This window comes from Pempheris klunzingeri, chromosome 7 (assembly GCF_042242105.1).
Source record: "Pempheris klunzingeri isolate RE-2024b chromosome 7, fPemKlu1.hap1, whole genome shotgun sequence".
In the NCBI taxonomy this organism is placed as follows: Eukaryota; Metazoa; Chordata; class Actinopteri; order Acropomatiformes; family Pempheridae; genus Pempheris; species Pempheris klunzingeri.
In genome coordinates, this window is record NC_092018.1 from 10,530,959 (window position 1) to 10,545,151 (window position 14,193).

A 14,193-nucleotide genomic window follows, 5' to 3' on the forward strand; every position below is an offset into this window, starting at 1 on the left:
GAACGACCTGAGGAACTTTAAATAGATGTAAAAACAAAAAAATAAATGTATATTTAATGACGTAAAGTTTGCTAAACCTGGAAGAGAAATTGTGTAAACTAATTGTAGCAACACAATGTTTTATTCTTTGTTCCTACAATTATTTAATAAGATGTTACAGAATGAATGCAGTCTTTTGTCTTTATTGGTCACCAACCGTGATCGTAACAATAAAACCAAAACATGCCGGTCATACTTTGACCATTTTAACTATGATGAAAAGAGTTCAGAGTGATTGCAAATGCAGTGGGACTGTCACCATAGTAAAAGCTTGTTCACCACCACTTTTCCATTGGTGTGTATGGGGCAGAACGTTCAGAGACAGCGTGCAGAGTTTAAAAATCGTCTTAAAATCTCATACTAAACTTGCTCCCACTGCCACAGTTTTTATTCCACATACATAATTTATACATCAAAATGTAGGAAAATTATGAATAACTATGAAAGCAATCACACTCACAGTTTTTGAATTTTCAGCCTAAAAGCAACAAGAGATCACTTCATCTGTCTCATTCACTCATGTTATTTTGCCTTGATCAAATGCATAAATGTGGGACTTTTTAAACTCTGATATCTTAGTCATTTTTTACTCTATCCACAGAAATCACACATCTACGTCTTCGACAAACTCTTCTGATGCTCACAGCGGAATCTGTTCAGCTATACAACTTATGGTTTTTGAGCTATCGTGTCTTATTTGTATGCTACCTCTGCAGGCTCTCTGTATGTTATGGACAGTTCTGCCCAGATACAGTTACACACAGCTGTTGCTGATTGGACTTTGTCCTCTGTTCTGATTGGTGGATTGATAAGCATTTTTCAGGAGTTTGGACCTTTTGTCCTTTTTTAAAAAACTGGCATGTGGAAAATCAGTTTCTGAAGGGCCATGAGCGGCGATCACTAAGGATGCCACCCTGGCATACTCAGAAAATTTCCACTGGTTTTTTCTAGTTTTCATTATCTGTTTATTATCTGTTTATCTATTTTCTCAATAAATCGTTTAAGTCTATGAAAATGGTGACATTGCCATAATTGAGATCTTCAAATGGTTTGTTTTATTCCACTAACTGGTCATTTCATTGACCTTCATATATGATAAAGACAAACAGAAAATAAATGAAAGTAATAGAAAGAATGTACATCTACGGTAGAAGAAGTATAAAAAATCGAAACAATATAGTGTACAAGTGGGAGGTACTACAAAGTATTGCACATTGTGAGGTGAGGTAAAGACATAAATAAATATATTGCACGTGCATATGTTGCATATGTTTATAGAACTCTTATTTACATAAAACCTTTTTTTTTTTACTCAAATGTCACAGGTAACGGCAGCATGACTTTTACTGACTTTACATGACTTTTTTCCTCATTGTCAGATCACATTTCCACCAGGAAAAGTTGATGTTGATAATTAGCTGATGATGATGATATATTTAAAAAGTAGAAATTATCAAATAAATCATTAATCATTATTAGTATAAATCATGGGATAGAGACGTGACTTAAAAATGTAGTTTTACTCTAATTCACAGTAAATGTAGTTTTATTCAAATTCACAGTAAATGTAATTTTACTCTAATTCAGAGAAAATGTAGTTTTACTGTAATTCATAGTAAATATAGTTTTACTAAAATTCAGAGTAAATGTAGTTTTACTCTAATTCAGAGTAAATGTAGTTTCCATTGAACAGTATTGATCGCCCTCAGAGGACTGACGCAGTGCGCATGCTCGGCTCTCCTATTGTTTCCGTGTTTTCATTCATCTCCGCCGCACGCAGCGCGAACAAAGAGACGTCAGAGTCGCTCTCTGATTGGCTCCCCGCTGCGCCGCGAGCTCCGCCACAACAGATGGACATCTCGCGCTCTCCTCCTCCAGCTCGTGGACGTGCACGCGCCCCACTGATTGTGTCCAACGGCAGGAGTTAACGGTTAACGGATAGTCCAGCCGCCGAGAGGAGCAAGAGGAGCAAGAGGAGGTGGTGGAGGAGGAGAACCGGAGAGCCGGCGTGCCCGGGTTTGGTAAGCAGAGTTGTGAGCCCCAAAAGTCGGCAGGAATGAGTCAGAAGCGTCGGTGTAGCTGAGCAGGCTGTGGGCTGATGTGGCGACTGTGGTGGACTGGGTGTAGTTTGACATTGAAAGAAGACTTAAAAATGTTTAGACAACAGAAACTAATATAAAACCGTAGCATTTATTTCTTTTACCAAAGCACAGGCGGCACACGTGTTGGCTAAAAATCTCGAAAATCACGCAGATGTGTCGTACTTCATTGACATGCAGTGATAATAGACACGTTCCGTAGCACTTTCTGTGATAATCTGGCCTAAATCTTTACCAGAAGAATCCGTATTTTATCACATTCGGTCTGTAGCAGGGAGTGTGCAGAGCTATGTATTAGTAAAACAGGTTACATAACAAGCAATAGATAGTTAAAATTCCTCTCAGCACACATAATGCTGAATAGAAGGGGGCAGTTTTTTTTTTTTAGGACAGACCCTCTGCCAAAAAGTGAATACCTAATGTTGATAATTTGGCCTGTTATGTACTCTCAGCTGCCAGTTTATGAAATACACTTGGCTGAAAATAATGCAACAATGCAGTGAAATAAGTCCTGCCTTCTTGAAGCATATTATGTTCAGTTTTTTTTGCCGTAGATTGGTGTTGCAGAGTATTTTCTGTATATTTAGTCTACCTGCATTGGAGTCGACAGAGTATTAAGAACAATTCAACAGCACCAAAAGCTTCCAAAATTAGCTTAAAGTTGAATTAGCACCCCTAAGTCAAAAATTGAAGACTATAGGTATGATTCTTTGCATTGCTGTTGTACTAGATTTGTTGTACTTTTGATTTTTAATAAGATATCCAGTCAACTACAGCTGCAATTCATAATTATTTAGCTTAATGTGCAAAAACTCCCCATCACAAGTTCCCAGAGCCCAGACAGAGACAGTCAGAGACCTAAAGATGTAAGATAGAAAACCAGCAAAATATTCACATTTTACGTGAATTATTTGCTGTTTATGCTTCAAAAGAAGAACTTGAAAGATTAATCGGTTATCAAAATGGTTGCAGATACATTTCTTGTCAATAGACTTATTGTAAGAATAGTTTTAGACGAGAATCTGGAGGCCAGATGTAGATTCACTTTGGGCCGTGCAGCGTTTTTTGACAACCCCAGTATGCCTAACATGGAGCACTATTTTTGGCTCAGTGTTGTGGACTAGTTGTTGGAGCTCAGATGTTTTTGGTGTTGCTATGACAATGGCGACAATAGTGAGGCAGAGCAGTAGTAATGTGGAGGCTGAAGGCAGCGGGGGTGGAGGGTTTGGAGCTATTCATCGTCCGCTTCAGCCGAAGACTTTGGAAGAGGAGGTTCAGAGACAACAGGGCAAGAGGGCAGAAAACAAGCGTGTCTGTGTGTCAATGAAGGACAGGGAGTAGGGGGGAGAAAAGCCAGGAAGTTGTGGTCATGAGTTTTGATAGCATGGCGGATGGCTTCTAGTCTTTCACAAGGGAACATGGAGGAGAAAGCTGAATGGGAAAAACAGGAAAGACCTGAGTGACCGTGGTGTAAAACAACTGAGCAGATGAAGGCGAGTGGGACATAAAGATGCAGAGAAAGAGGGGAGGATGTAGACTGAGGACTGGCTGACCTTGTAATGAGGCAGATGGGGATTCAGGGAGCCAGTGAGGTCGACATTTGGACTGATGCTCAGCACAGAGAAGAGCTCCCTAATCTGGGTCATCTGTGGGTCACTCTGGCTGCACTGATGTGCTGCTGAGACAGCTTTCTGCAGTCTAAATATCATCATACAGATAATTTCCACAGACACATGGTCTTCTGGTTATAACGGACTGCAGCTATCACTGGTTTGAAATTGTGTTGGCTGAGCATCAAGGTCATTTACACAATTTTAAAGGCTTTGATCCTTGGAAGTAATTTAAATACAGGTGCTGAACCTGGTGCACAAAAGGTCAAGATAGAAGTTTATGCGTTTATGTAGCTTTATGAAAGTCCAAGTTTGGTGAATTTAAGGCTTTAATTTAAGGGATTACATGGTTTGCTATTGTAGAGTTGGAAAATAGTGATGAAAATGAGATTAATATCAATCCTGCAACAATACTTTGGAGTTGAATACTGCTTTGAGGCAGTATTACAATCCAATAGGCTGGTATGATTATCTCTGATAAAAACATTATGTGAATATGGTGATGGTGACATAAATAGAGGAGAGAGGAGTTAATTGTTGGCTAATCTTTCTGACAGAGCAGGGCTGTAGCCACCATTGAGGACACGCATGTCGTGTCCTCTATGGTGGCTTTTTTTCGGGGAACTCTGGGATTTTAACAACTTGTGTTCACCTAAAAATTAGATGTGGTGAGTATTTTTAGACTCAACATTTTTCAAATTAAGTCCTTTCAGGCCAACATCATAAACAAGAGGATTGGAAAAACAGTTAACTGAATACTGAATAAATCAACGTATTATTATCGTTAAACGTCTGTTCAGATTCATAGACAACATCTAACATTTTTTTACATTCTCATACATACAGAAAGGTATTTTGGTATCATATTGGTGCCAGTATTGACATATTTTAAACAAAACCCAGACCCTCCCAACTCTCATTTGGATTTTACAGCCAGAGAATGACAGTTTGTCAAAATATTACCATTACCAAACACAAACCCCAGACGATATCTAGTCTCATATCACAACATCAATATTGCCCTGAAATATCTCCCAGGCCTGTCCTGTGGTTGTGAGGAAAAATTCCCTTTGGATGATTTAAAAAAAAACAAAAAAAAAACTCTACTAAAAAAAGTCTACTTTTCTGCGAACTTTTCCCCATCAGCTAACATTAAACAGTGTTCATATTTATCACAACAGTGAACGACACCATAGCTGCAGCTTTAAACGTTACACGTCCGATTTGATCTTCATTTCAGGAGCCCAAGGTAACATCAGGGAAGGATCAGTGTTGTTATCAGATGACAATTTACTTGACTTAAAGTTCAGGTTGATCTTGTGACTTTGCCAAACAATTACATCATTGTTCTGGTTTGACGGCCGGCCACATGTCCGTCTCAGACCACTGGCATCACCCGCTAATGAGTCTATGAGCACAGCTGCCTTTGACCACGACCGCCGTATTAAAGACTAATGATTTCCATTGTGTAGTTGAATGGTTAGCTTTTGAGCACTTGACAGGGCTAATATAGGTACTGAAATATTGATGGACCTTGGCAGGGGGCAGGGCTGATTGGTGTTTAATATTTAATTCATTCACAATACCTGAACACATTTATTTCAGAGATTGACAGCTTATTTATCTGCAATGTGTGTTTAAAGGTGCTACATTACTCTACTTGTCAGCTTTTGAATATCTTTGTTTACAATATGTTTAGGTATGTGTCTGATATGAGTGTTTAGATAAGGAAAGAGGGGAAAAGAGAAGGCAGTATATATGTGGGTCTTATCAGTTTTTCTGCCCCTGCTCTTTATTTGGGTTTGCATGATAATTCGTCCGTGCTGCTTGAATTGAGGAAGTTTTGGGCCGTGTTACAGCTACTGTCAGTTTCCTGTGTGACTGACTGAGTAAAGGAGGAAGTGATTCAGCGGAAGGGGAACATTTCCTTTAAACGCCCCCTCTCCTCCCTGTCTGCTTGCTGTCACATTCTCGAGAAAAGACCCCATGGGCCGTTTTGATGCAGACACCTGAGTGACTAAACTGTCCACCTGCCTCGCCTTTTGCTCTCTCTCTCCTCATCTGCAGCTCCCTTTTTCTGGTGACTCAACAAGATCGCAAAGTCTTCACTACGGTAAGATCACGTTAAGTCTTCTTACTGACATTTACACAATACTTATCTGACGTTCGTTTTTATATTTTTCTAGTTGGTATGTTATAGTCACACTTAATGTGGTATATTAGAGAGTATCATGGAATGAAATAATACTTTTGATAAAAGGGCTTTCAACCAGTGAACATAACAGTGATTTCATTATTGTGGTGAAGTATTGTGCAATATTCACAGGGATGGATTAATCAGCATACACACGTTTCAAAAGTCTGCTAATTTATTTTGATACCATGCAGAAATGAATGGAATCAGTGGATGCCTTGAGCTTGACCTCTGAGGCTACATGCTAACATACTCGCAACAATAATGCTAACATGCTGTGTGAGTGAATGTGTGAAATTCAGTGAAAGAGAAGATACTTTTCAGTCATCCTGCAAATATAATATCTAGACTCTGTTTCTAGAGTTGAATCTTCTTGAATGAGTCATCTTTAATTCTTCACCAATGGATTTAATTTGTGGGACAGAGAGACTGCTGCTACTGTCAGTACAGATACAAACATGATAGATGATGAACGTGTATAATGTGTGCTGCCAGTAGCTTACTCAGTGATAAATGTTAAAGCAGCTGAAATGATTTGGCTCGGCGGGTGGCCCATGTGCCCTGCACCTGTTCATCTCCTTCCGGAGGCCTCCATCCTTCCTCCTCTGCAGACACATAAAGACAAATATACACAAACACACACACACACACACTCATTCAGCGAAGAGGGAAAGAAAACTCTACAGGGTGGTGGCTGAGTGCCATTTAAAACAGCTGCAAGTGTGCATACGTGCAAGCGTGTTTCCAAGTGTTTATGTGCAAAAGAGAGACAAAGACATAAGGAGAAAATTAAAGGGGTGACAGGAAGGAAAAATATATGGAGGGCAAAAAGAGGAGAAAGAGAGTGTGGAAAGCAGCTGTCTCACTCCATCACACAACAAATGTTTTGATTGTGTAGTGAAGGATACTGTAGTTGTGGGTTAACTCTTAACTATGAGTCGATCTGTCTGCGAAGGGAAATACATCAACAGGAAAGTAGATACGATCTGCTGCTTATTTTTTACTATGAAGAGCTTTACCACCTCCTCCTCCTCTTCCTCTTCCTCCTGCAGTCACTTTCCTCTTCTCCAGGCTCCTCGTTTCATATCTGCTGCTCGCTGCTGGTCATGAGGAGTCATGAGACTGAATCAGACGGATGAAAATTATTAACTGTCTGTGTTGCTTCTTTGTCTCTCAGCTCCTCCCATGCTTACTGAGAATGGATGACACACAGTACGGGGTTCAGATTGGAGAGAACAAGTTCATCAGCAAGTAAGGATTAAAAAACACATGAACACGTACACAAATCAGAGCTGCAATGATAAATCGATTGGTTGTCAACTATTACATTAATACTGGTAAAAAACAAACAAACATGAATGTCCAGATGAGGGTATGAATCTGAACAAACTGAACACAGCACAGCCAGTCACTCACAAACTCATACAAACAGCATCAGATATAAGACATAAGAATCATCAGCAGTAATTTGAAATATATGTGACTTTTAGTTTTTGGGATAAAAACACGTGAAACCAGCAGCTCCTTTGTAAACAGCATTTCCTCCTTAGTGATTAAACGTCTCTGTCTCCAGGGTAACGGTCCTTTCACATCTTAAGACGTACAACCTCTACTATGAAGGACAAAATCTGCAGCTCAGACACAGAGAGGTGGGTATTTAAAGGTGTGTGTGTGTGTGTTTATTCTTACTTTCATGTTTAATCCTCCTCTTCGACAGATGTATCTGAGGTGTCTTTTTTTTCCATAACAGTGTGAATGGCACAAATCACATGGAATGGGATCTTTTTAATCCTGATTTGGGCCATTTTCAGATGTGGCCCTAAATGAGTTGGGACTATTTGTGGTGCAACGTCAGTCTGAACAGTCATAATCAAAATTTATGTGGAATGTTTGTCACACAGGCTTGACAATCAAGTGAATGGAGGTCTTTGCAATGCCAAACAGGTTAGACGACGTGTAGTAACTCACTCCTGTTTCCAGCCAAACGACCGACCTCCTACACGCCTCCTCTGGGAGATGGGCCCGCTGAGTGTTGCCGAGAGTCAGGTGCTAACAGATGTAGTTACAAGTAGCTCCTGACATCCTGAAATTTGGATGAAATCTGTTTCTCTGAAGCATTCACGTCACGATCCCACTTGGCTCCACACCCACACATACCTCTGTACAGAAGTCCTTAACTTTAAATTTAGCACTCTCTCTCCTCATCCTCGTTATCATGTTCACACAGTTTCACTGGATTCCACCACACATCAACTAAAATGAAACTGTGACCGTCTGACTTCAAGTGGCCTCCATGTTTACTTTCGTATGACCGCATGCTGCGTATGATGTTCTTTTGCACATGCAGGTCTCTGATTTGTTCACACTTTAGTCTGATATTGGTCACATTTTAAAACCGATTGTGAACAGCCAACCAAAAAGATGGATCTGAGCGATGAATCTGAGAACGAAGGATTGTAGTGTGAGCGTAGCCTGAACGTCTCCGCTCCTCACCGCTGTCTGTGAGCTTTCCTGTCGACCTTTACTCTCAGTCTAGCAATTTAATATACCTTATCCATTACACGCTGTAGCCCAAGGGGGTAATAACTGTCTGTTCTGTGTATTTATGTGTGTGTGTGTGTGCACGCATTGATCACGGCTCTTCTCCCAACAGGAAGAGGGGGAGCTGATTGTCGAGGGTTTGCTGAATATCTTCTGGGGCCTGCGACGACCAATCAGGCTTCAGATGCAGGATGACCATGAGCGTATCCGGCCGCCCCCCTCTTCTACGTCCTGGCACTCAGGTTGCAATCTGGACAGTCAAGGGTAAGAGGACCAGACGGGTCCAGTTACACCTCATTGACCAGAAATGGTGATGCAGAGGAGGTCAGTGGGGGCAGATATAGATTATATCTAGTTTGTCTGATGAACATTTAATTTGTGTACTCACTTTTTTATCTACATATGCCCACAGTTTGCTAAATCCTTTGATAAAAGGATCAACTGGCAATGGTCCATAGACATAAGCGAACATTTTAGCCCACACCTCTGGCTCAGTTTTGGATTTTGCCACGGTTCAATTTGTATCTGTGGGCTTGAAGCCCCATTTTCAGCTCTGTAATCCTGTTCATCAGAAGAAGCTATTCTTGTTCCATGGATGACAGATTCAGGGAAAAAATAACTTAAACACTTCATGAAAACCAACATTAATTTTGAAGTATTTAAATCACCTTTACAACTACAGCTGTGTAGTTGCTTTTTATAATGTTGGAGGCCAGTTCGCAGCACACAGGAGGTCTCCCGTCTGGTTCTCAAAGCAGCGTACAAACAACAGCTCAAACACGAAAAAACTGCAGCAGCAAAGAAAAACAGCTGTCACAAGTTGAAACTAACCAACAGGGATGGGTACACTTCATATGTGGTGTATAAGACAAAATGCTGCTACTTGGCAGAAAAATCTAATAAGAGTCACCTTTGTGTCAGCGTTAGCAGCGATGATGCTGTCTCTCCAAAGTTAAACTCCTTGTTATTACAAGGATCAAAACATTTTTCATCTAAGGTAAATGTAATAAGTTTGTATCCACAGAATATTTTCAGCTCTGTCTTTACGGTCTCTTCTTCTCTTACTCCTGTACTCTTATTTCCCCTGTGAAGGTCCCCCAACAACACAGATGGTCAACAGACGACACAGCAGAGCCCACCCACAGTGGAGGTGACGGCACCTGACGACCAACCGGGGGACAATGATGAGCTGGAAGAACAAACAGAAGGTGAGTGCCGTTATTAACAGGAAAAATATGGTAACATACTATGTTTTACCCCCCTTGTCTGTAACAGGGATCCAGTAAACATCATACGCCAATCCCAATTCAGCATAGTAGAATTGCAGTAGACCTGATCTATTAAATAACAGTGGTCTTATTTGTGTTTGCTCATCAGTTACCATGACAAAAAAGAAACGGCTTTCGTCTAAAAGACACTGTGGACTAAATCTCTAATTAACTTTCGGCTGCTTTATATAAGAACACTGAATGTTGGATGGAAACCGCTGGTCTCCAAAGTGGCAACTTCTGACGAGGAAGGAATTTTTTTTTTTATTATTATTCTATATTATCATATATTTATTTTTAGTTTGTCCAAAGTTTGTTTTAGAAGCTATTTTTCATTCCATTGGTTGAAATAGAAAAAGCTCATTTGTTTTGGGATGACATCTGCAAAAATGGTGATGTAAAGTAGAAAAAGAAGTGAGCAACACATTTTCATAAATATGCCATTCTCTGAGGAATAGTTGTGTACATTTTTAGTTTAACACAAAAAAGACCTCTTGAATGTTCTTTAATGTATCTTTAAAGACATTGAATAATAACTGATAATCTGAGGTAATGACTGTTGCTTGTACAGAGGACAGTGAGCTGAGCTCCACTCAGCTCCTCAGGACTAAGAGTGATGCCGGGGTCTTAAGGCGGGGCCAACGCCGGTCACCGAGCGACCAGAGGAAGATTCGACGCCATCGCTTCTCCATCAACGGACACTTCTACAACCATAAGGTGATGCCAGCCACATGATTGTCAGATTGTCAAAGCAGATAATGAACACACAAATACATTCATGGTTTAATGTTTTTTTTCTCCCCAGACAGCAGTGTTTACTCCTGCTTATGGCTCAGTGACTAATGTTCGGATCAACAGCTGTATGAGGACACCTCAGGTGCTTCGAGTTCTCCTCAACAAGTTTAAAATTGAAAACAGCCCAGATGATTTTGCGCTGTACCTTGTCCACACAAGTGGAGGTGAGTGTGAGCTGTTCAGTTTAGTTCTTGTTTGTCAAGAGATGGAATTCAGGAGGAAACGACTACAAAGGTGTGTGCGTGTTTGCCCTCACTGAAGGTTATTGTTGTACTGTTAATCAATACCTTTGTGTATGTGTTGATATTTCAGAGCGTGTGAAACTGAAGAGAAGTGACTATCCTCTGGTGCTGAGGGTAATGCAGGGTCCATGTGAGCAGGTCTGCAAGGTTTTCCTCATGGAGGAAGACCTGGGAGAAGAAGTCACATATGATGTAAATCCCCACATTCATTGTAACATTTTCTTTAAAGGACAGCGAGACACAGTTATGGCATATAAATAAACATGTCTTACTCATATCCCATTTCCTTTTATTTACAGGGTACATTTGCCTGACCTCTCTTCTTGTGCTTTGTCATTATATTTCTCCTCCACTCCACCAGGTGGCGCAGTACATTAAGTTTGAAATGCCTGTCCTGCAGAGTTTCATCACAAAACTGAAGGAGGAGGAGGACAGAGAGGTGCAGAAACTCAGGAGAAGGTATGATAAAATACTCACTGTATATAATTCTGTTTTGCCACAGTCGACATGTTCTTTAGATGCTCTGAGCTCACAAAAAAAGTCCTACAGGAGTCTACAAAGTATTCTACAAAGTATTGTTATTATTATTAAATGTCTTTATTCTTCCTCCATCTGCATTTGTCTGCTTGTACTTGTAGGTATAATTACCTGCGGTGTATAATTGAGAGGCAGCTCGGTTGTGTTCCTGAGGGGGCGACATTTATGTGATCTGCTCATCAAACAGTCCAAACCTTCCCAAGAGAATCCCATCCTCCATCCAGCTGTGACCAAGAACCAGTTGACAAGAGCCCCGTGTATGTGTTTCAGCGATTATCCTGCTCCTCTGACTTCCTGCCTCTTCATGGGATCTCTTTCAAATCATCTAATCAATCTACACACACACAAAACTTTAACATGCTAGATTGTGTGCATGTTAAGTGTGACCCACTCAGCAATACTCCTGAGTCATGATAATTTTTATCTCTTTTTAAGCTCCTTGTCAACACATACAGAACACACAGTGAGACATTCCTCCACTCCTGAGTAATTTTAACCTTTTGGCAGTGCAGTTCTTACAGAACGAGCCTAAAATGAGACATCCAGTCTTCTACCTGCTCTCCAAATTGCAAGCTGACACCCTGAGTCAATGTAAAGCACAAACTTCACATAATGTGGTCTTAGTAAAGTGCCTGTTAAAAGGTTTCTCCAAGCACACATAGGAAATTCAGGGGATTTTAGCTGGAAAGTAAGTATATACTATAGAACCACATCAGTCAACGCAGTTTCAGGCAATATGAAACCAACCAGACCCATTAGGAAACGGCTGTGACACCATCCAGACCCACATTGCTCTGTAAATCTGTACGTTCCTCGCTGTTTGAGAATTTGTGAGATACTGAAGGAATTTTACTGGCCCTCTCCCCTGTTTTTACCGCAGCTGAGAAGTTCACTGCAGGGATTATTGAGGGCCGTGTGAACAGATAATCTGTTTATGTTGTGATCAGCCTGTCGGTGGTCTGATGATGAAAGCGCTCTCTAGATTTTCTGCAGGCATTCAAAACCAAATGTCATTTTACGATTGAAGTTACAGGAATAGTTTGGGGAAGCATATATTCACTTCTTTGAAGAGAGTTAGATGTTTGCTGCATCTCGCTTGTGGTAATCTGTACAGAAAAGAGTGTAAAAATGAAAGTTGTCGTTTTACACAGGTACATGCGATGGAGTCTTTCCCCTGTAAAACAGCATTTTGTTGTTTTTATTCTGTGGGGTTTTTTACCAGTTAAACCAACAGGAAATAACATATTTATTTAGTCCATTTCACAGATGCACTGCAACACTGAGCGACCCCAAACCCTGCAAGTTCCCTCGTAAGAAAGTCTGTTTAATGTCAGATTGAGACATTTCGTCCAGTAGATATATTAGAAAACAGCTTTAGAGGTGCTGGTATACAGATTTTGTTAGCTTTGGACAGAGCCTAACCTAACAGTTGTTAGCCTCATCGTTAATTGACAGACATCAAACTCTCAGCAAGAAACTGAAAGAGCTTTTTCCCAAAACATCAAACTATTCCTTTAAAGAAAAAGAAATCCATCCTGAAACAGAGTTAAACCTTTTTGTTTTCTAGTGTATTGACCTTAGATGCATTACTGCCTTATGTAAGATGACAAGAAGGTGTCATGTTGGGACTTTACCAGCACAGGAAAATACTGTTTGATAGAAGAACAATTTCCAAGGTCATTCTCCACGCAATGACAACGACACAAGAAGCACAACACGAGTGAAACCACACAAGACTGTGAATTACGCTGATGATCTCTGATCGAAGAATGTTGTAAAAGTATGAATGAAAGCAGTACAACTTGCCTCCACATGTACAGCCCTTTGCTTTTGTCTGTTTGCGTACAGCCCGTTCAATATTTCTAACATCGTTGTTCAATACGTCATCAAAAGTGTGTGTGAGAGTGTGCATGTTGTATTTTTAGTGACTCTTAAGATTTGCCTGCTTTTGTATTGTCTTTTACAAAAAAAAATGATGGAGCTTTAGTGTTTACAATGTTGAGAACTCATGCCTCTACTTGGAAAATTTAGGGTTTTTTTCATACAATGATTGTTATTTAATAAAAAAAAAAGTTATCTTAAGAAAAGATGAACATATATAACTGTAATCTCTTTCCATCTCGTTGAGGTCATTAGGTGAAAAGCCTGCGGTAGCATGTTATGTAATGATGTTTAAATCTTGTTGTGTAATTTAAAGACAAGAGAAGATAAAATATTAGTCATAGTGGAAGCTTCAGGGGAGCTTGTTCAGTGTTCTGGTTTATTCCATCAGTAGGAGGTTAAAGAATGCACAATTTAGAACACACACACACACACACACACACAGGTATTTATGTCTGATGTCAGTGGTATAGCAGCTTACTGCTCACTCAGCCAATGAGCAGGTGTCAGACAAAGTGATCCCCTCCACCTGATAGAGATTGTCTGGAGGATAACTGGCTGACCCTGAAACATACTTCTTACTGTCAGAAGAGTCTGAACTGCAAACACGCGTTATCTGTCAGCAGAGGAACATCATCTGAACCGCCGCAAACAGCTACTGAACAGGTGAGATTGTTAATTCTAAGAAAAGTCAGATTTTTCGCTCTTGTTTTTGTGAGTGATTTTCCACTTGTTTTCGGCTGTGATGTTATTTAGTAAATCATATTCTGTGCAAATTAGGGTCTGTTTCTAGAAAGCACAATTAACACAGAGAAGCAGACCTGAGTGCTCCAAATGGTATTGAATAATTGTAATCAAGTGTTTAATCTCTGTTGTGAGTCTGGGGCTAAAATCTGAGAGTCTGGATTATTGTTAAACTACGTGACTCAGTGTGATTATAGCTCCACTCATCTTTTGAGAGGACACAGATTAGACTGTACAGTCTAC

General features: G+C 40.2%; 1 protein-coding gene across 1 annotated transcript; it reads left to right on the forward strand.

The window, feature by feature from the left end:
* The first annotated feature begins 1,978 nt into the window (after positions 1 to 1,978).
* On the forward strand, positions 1,979 to 13,550 carry rassf2b (Ras association domain family member 2b). The gene is made up of 11 exons (XM_070833199.1): positions 1,979 to 2,060; positions 5,816 to 5,861; positions 7,120 to 7,193; positions 7,516 to 7,591; positions 8,596 to 8,747; positions 9,576 to 9,691; positions 10,323 to 10,468; positions 10,557 to 10,710; positions 10,859 to 10,980; positions 11,150 to 11,247; positions 11,427 to 13,550. The coding sequence occupies exons 3-11, from the start codon at positions 7,141 to 7,143 to the stop codon at positions 11,494 to 11,496; spliced, it is 987 nt and encodes a 328-aa protein (XP_070689300.1). The 5' UTR covers positions 1,979 to 2,060; positions 5,816 to 5,861; positions 7,120 to 7,140; the 3' UTR covers positions 11,497 to 13,550.
* Positions 13,551 to 14,193: the final 643 nt, after the last annotated feature.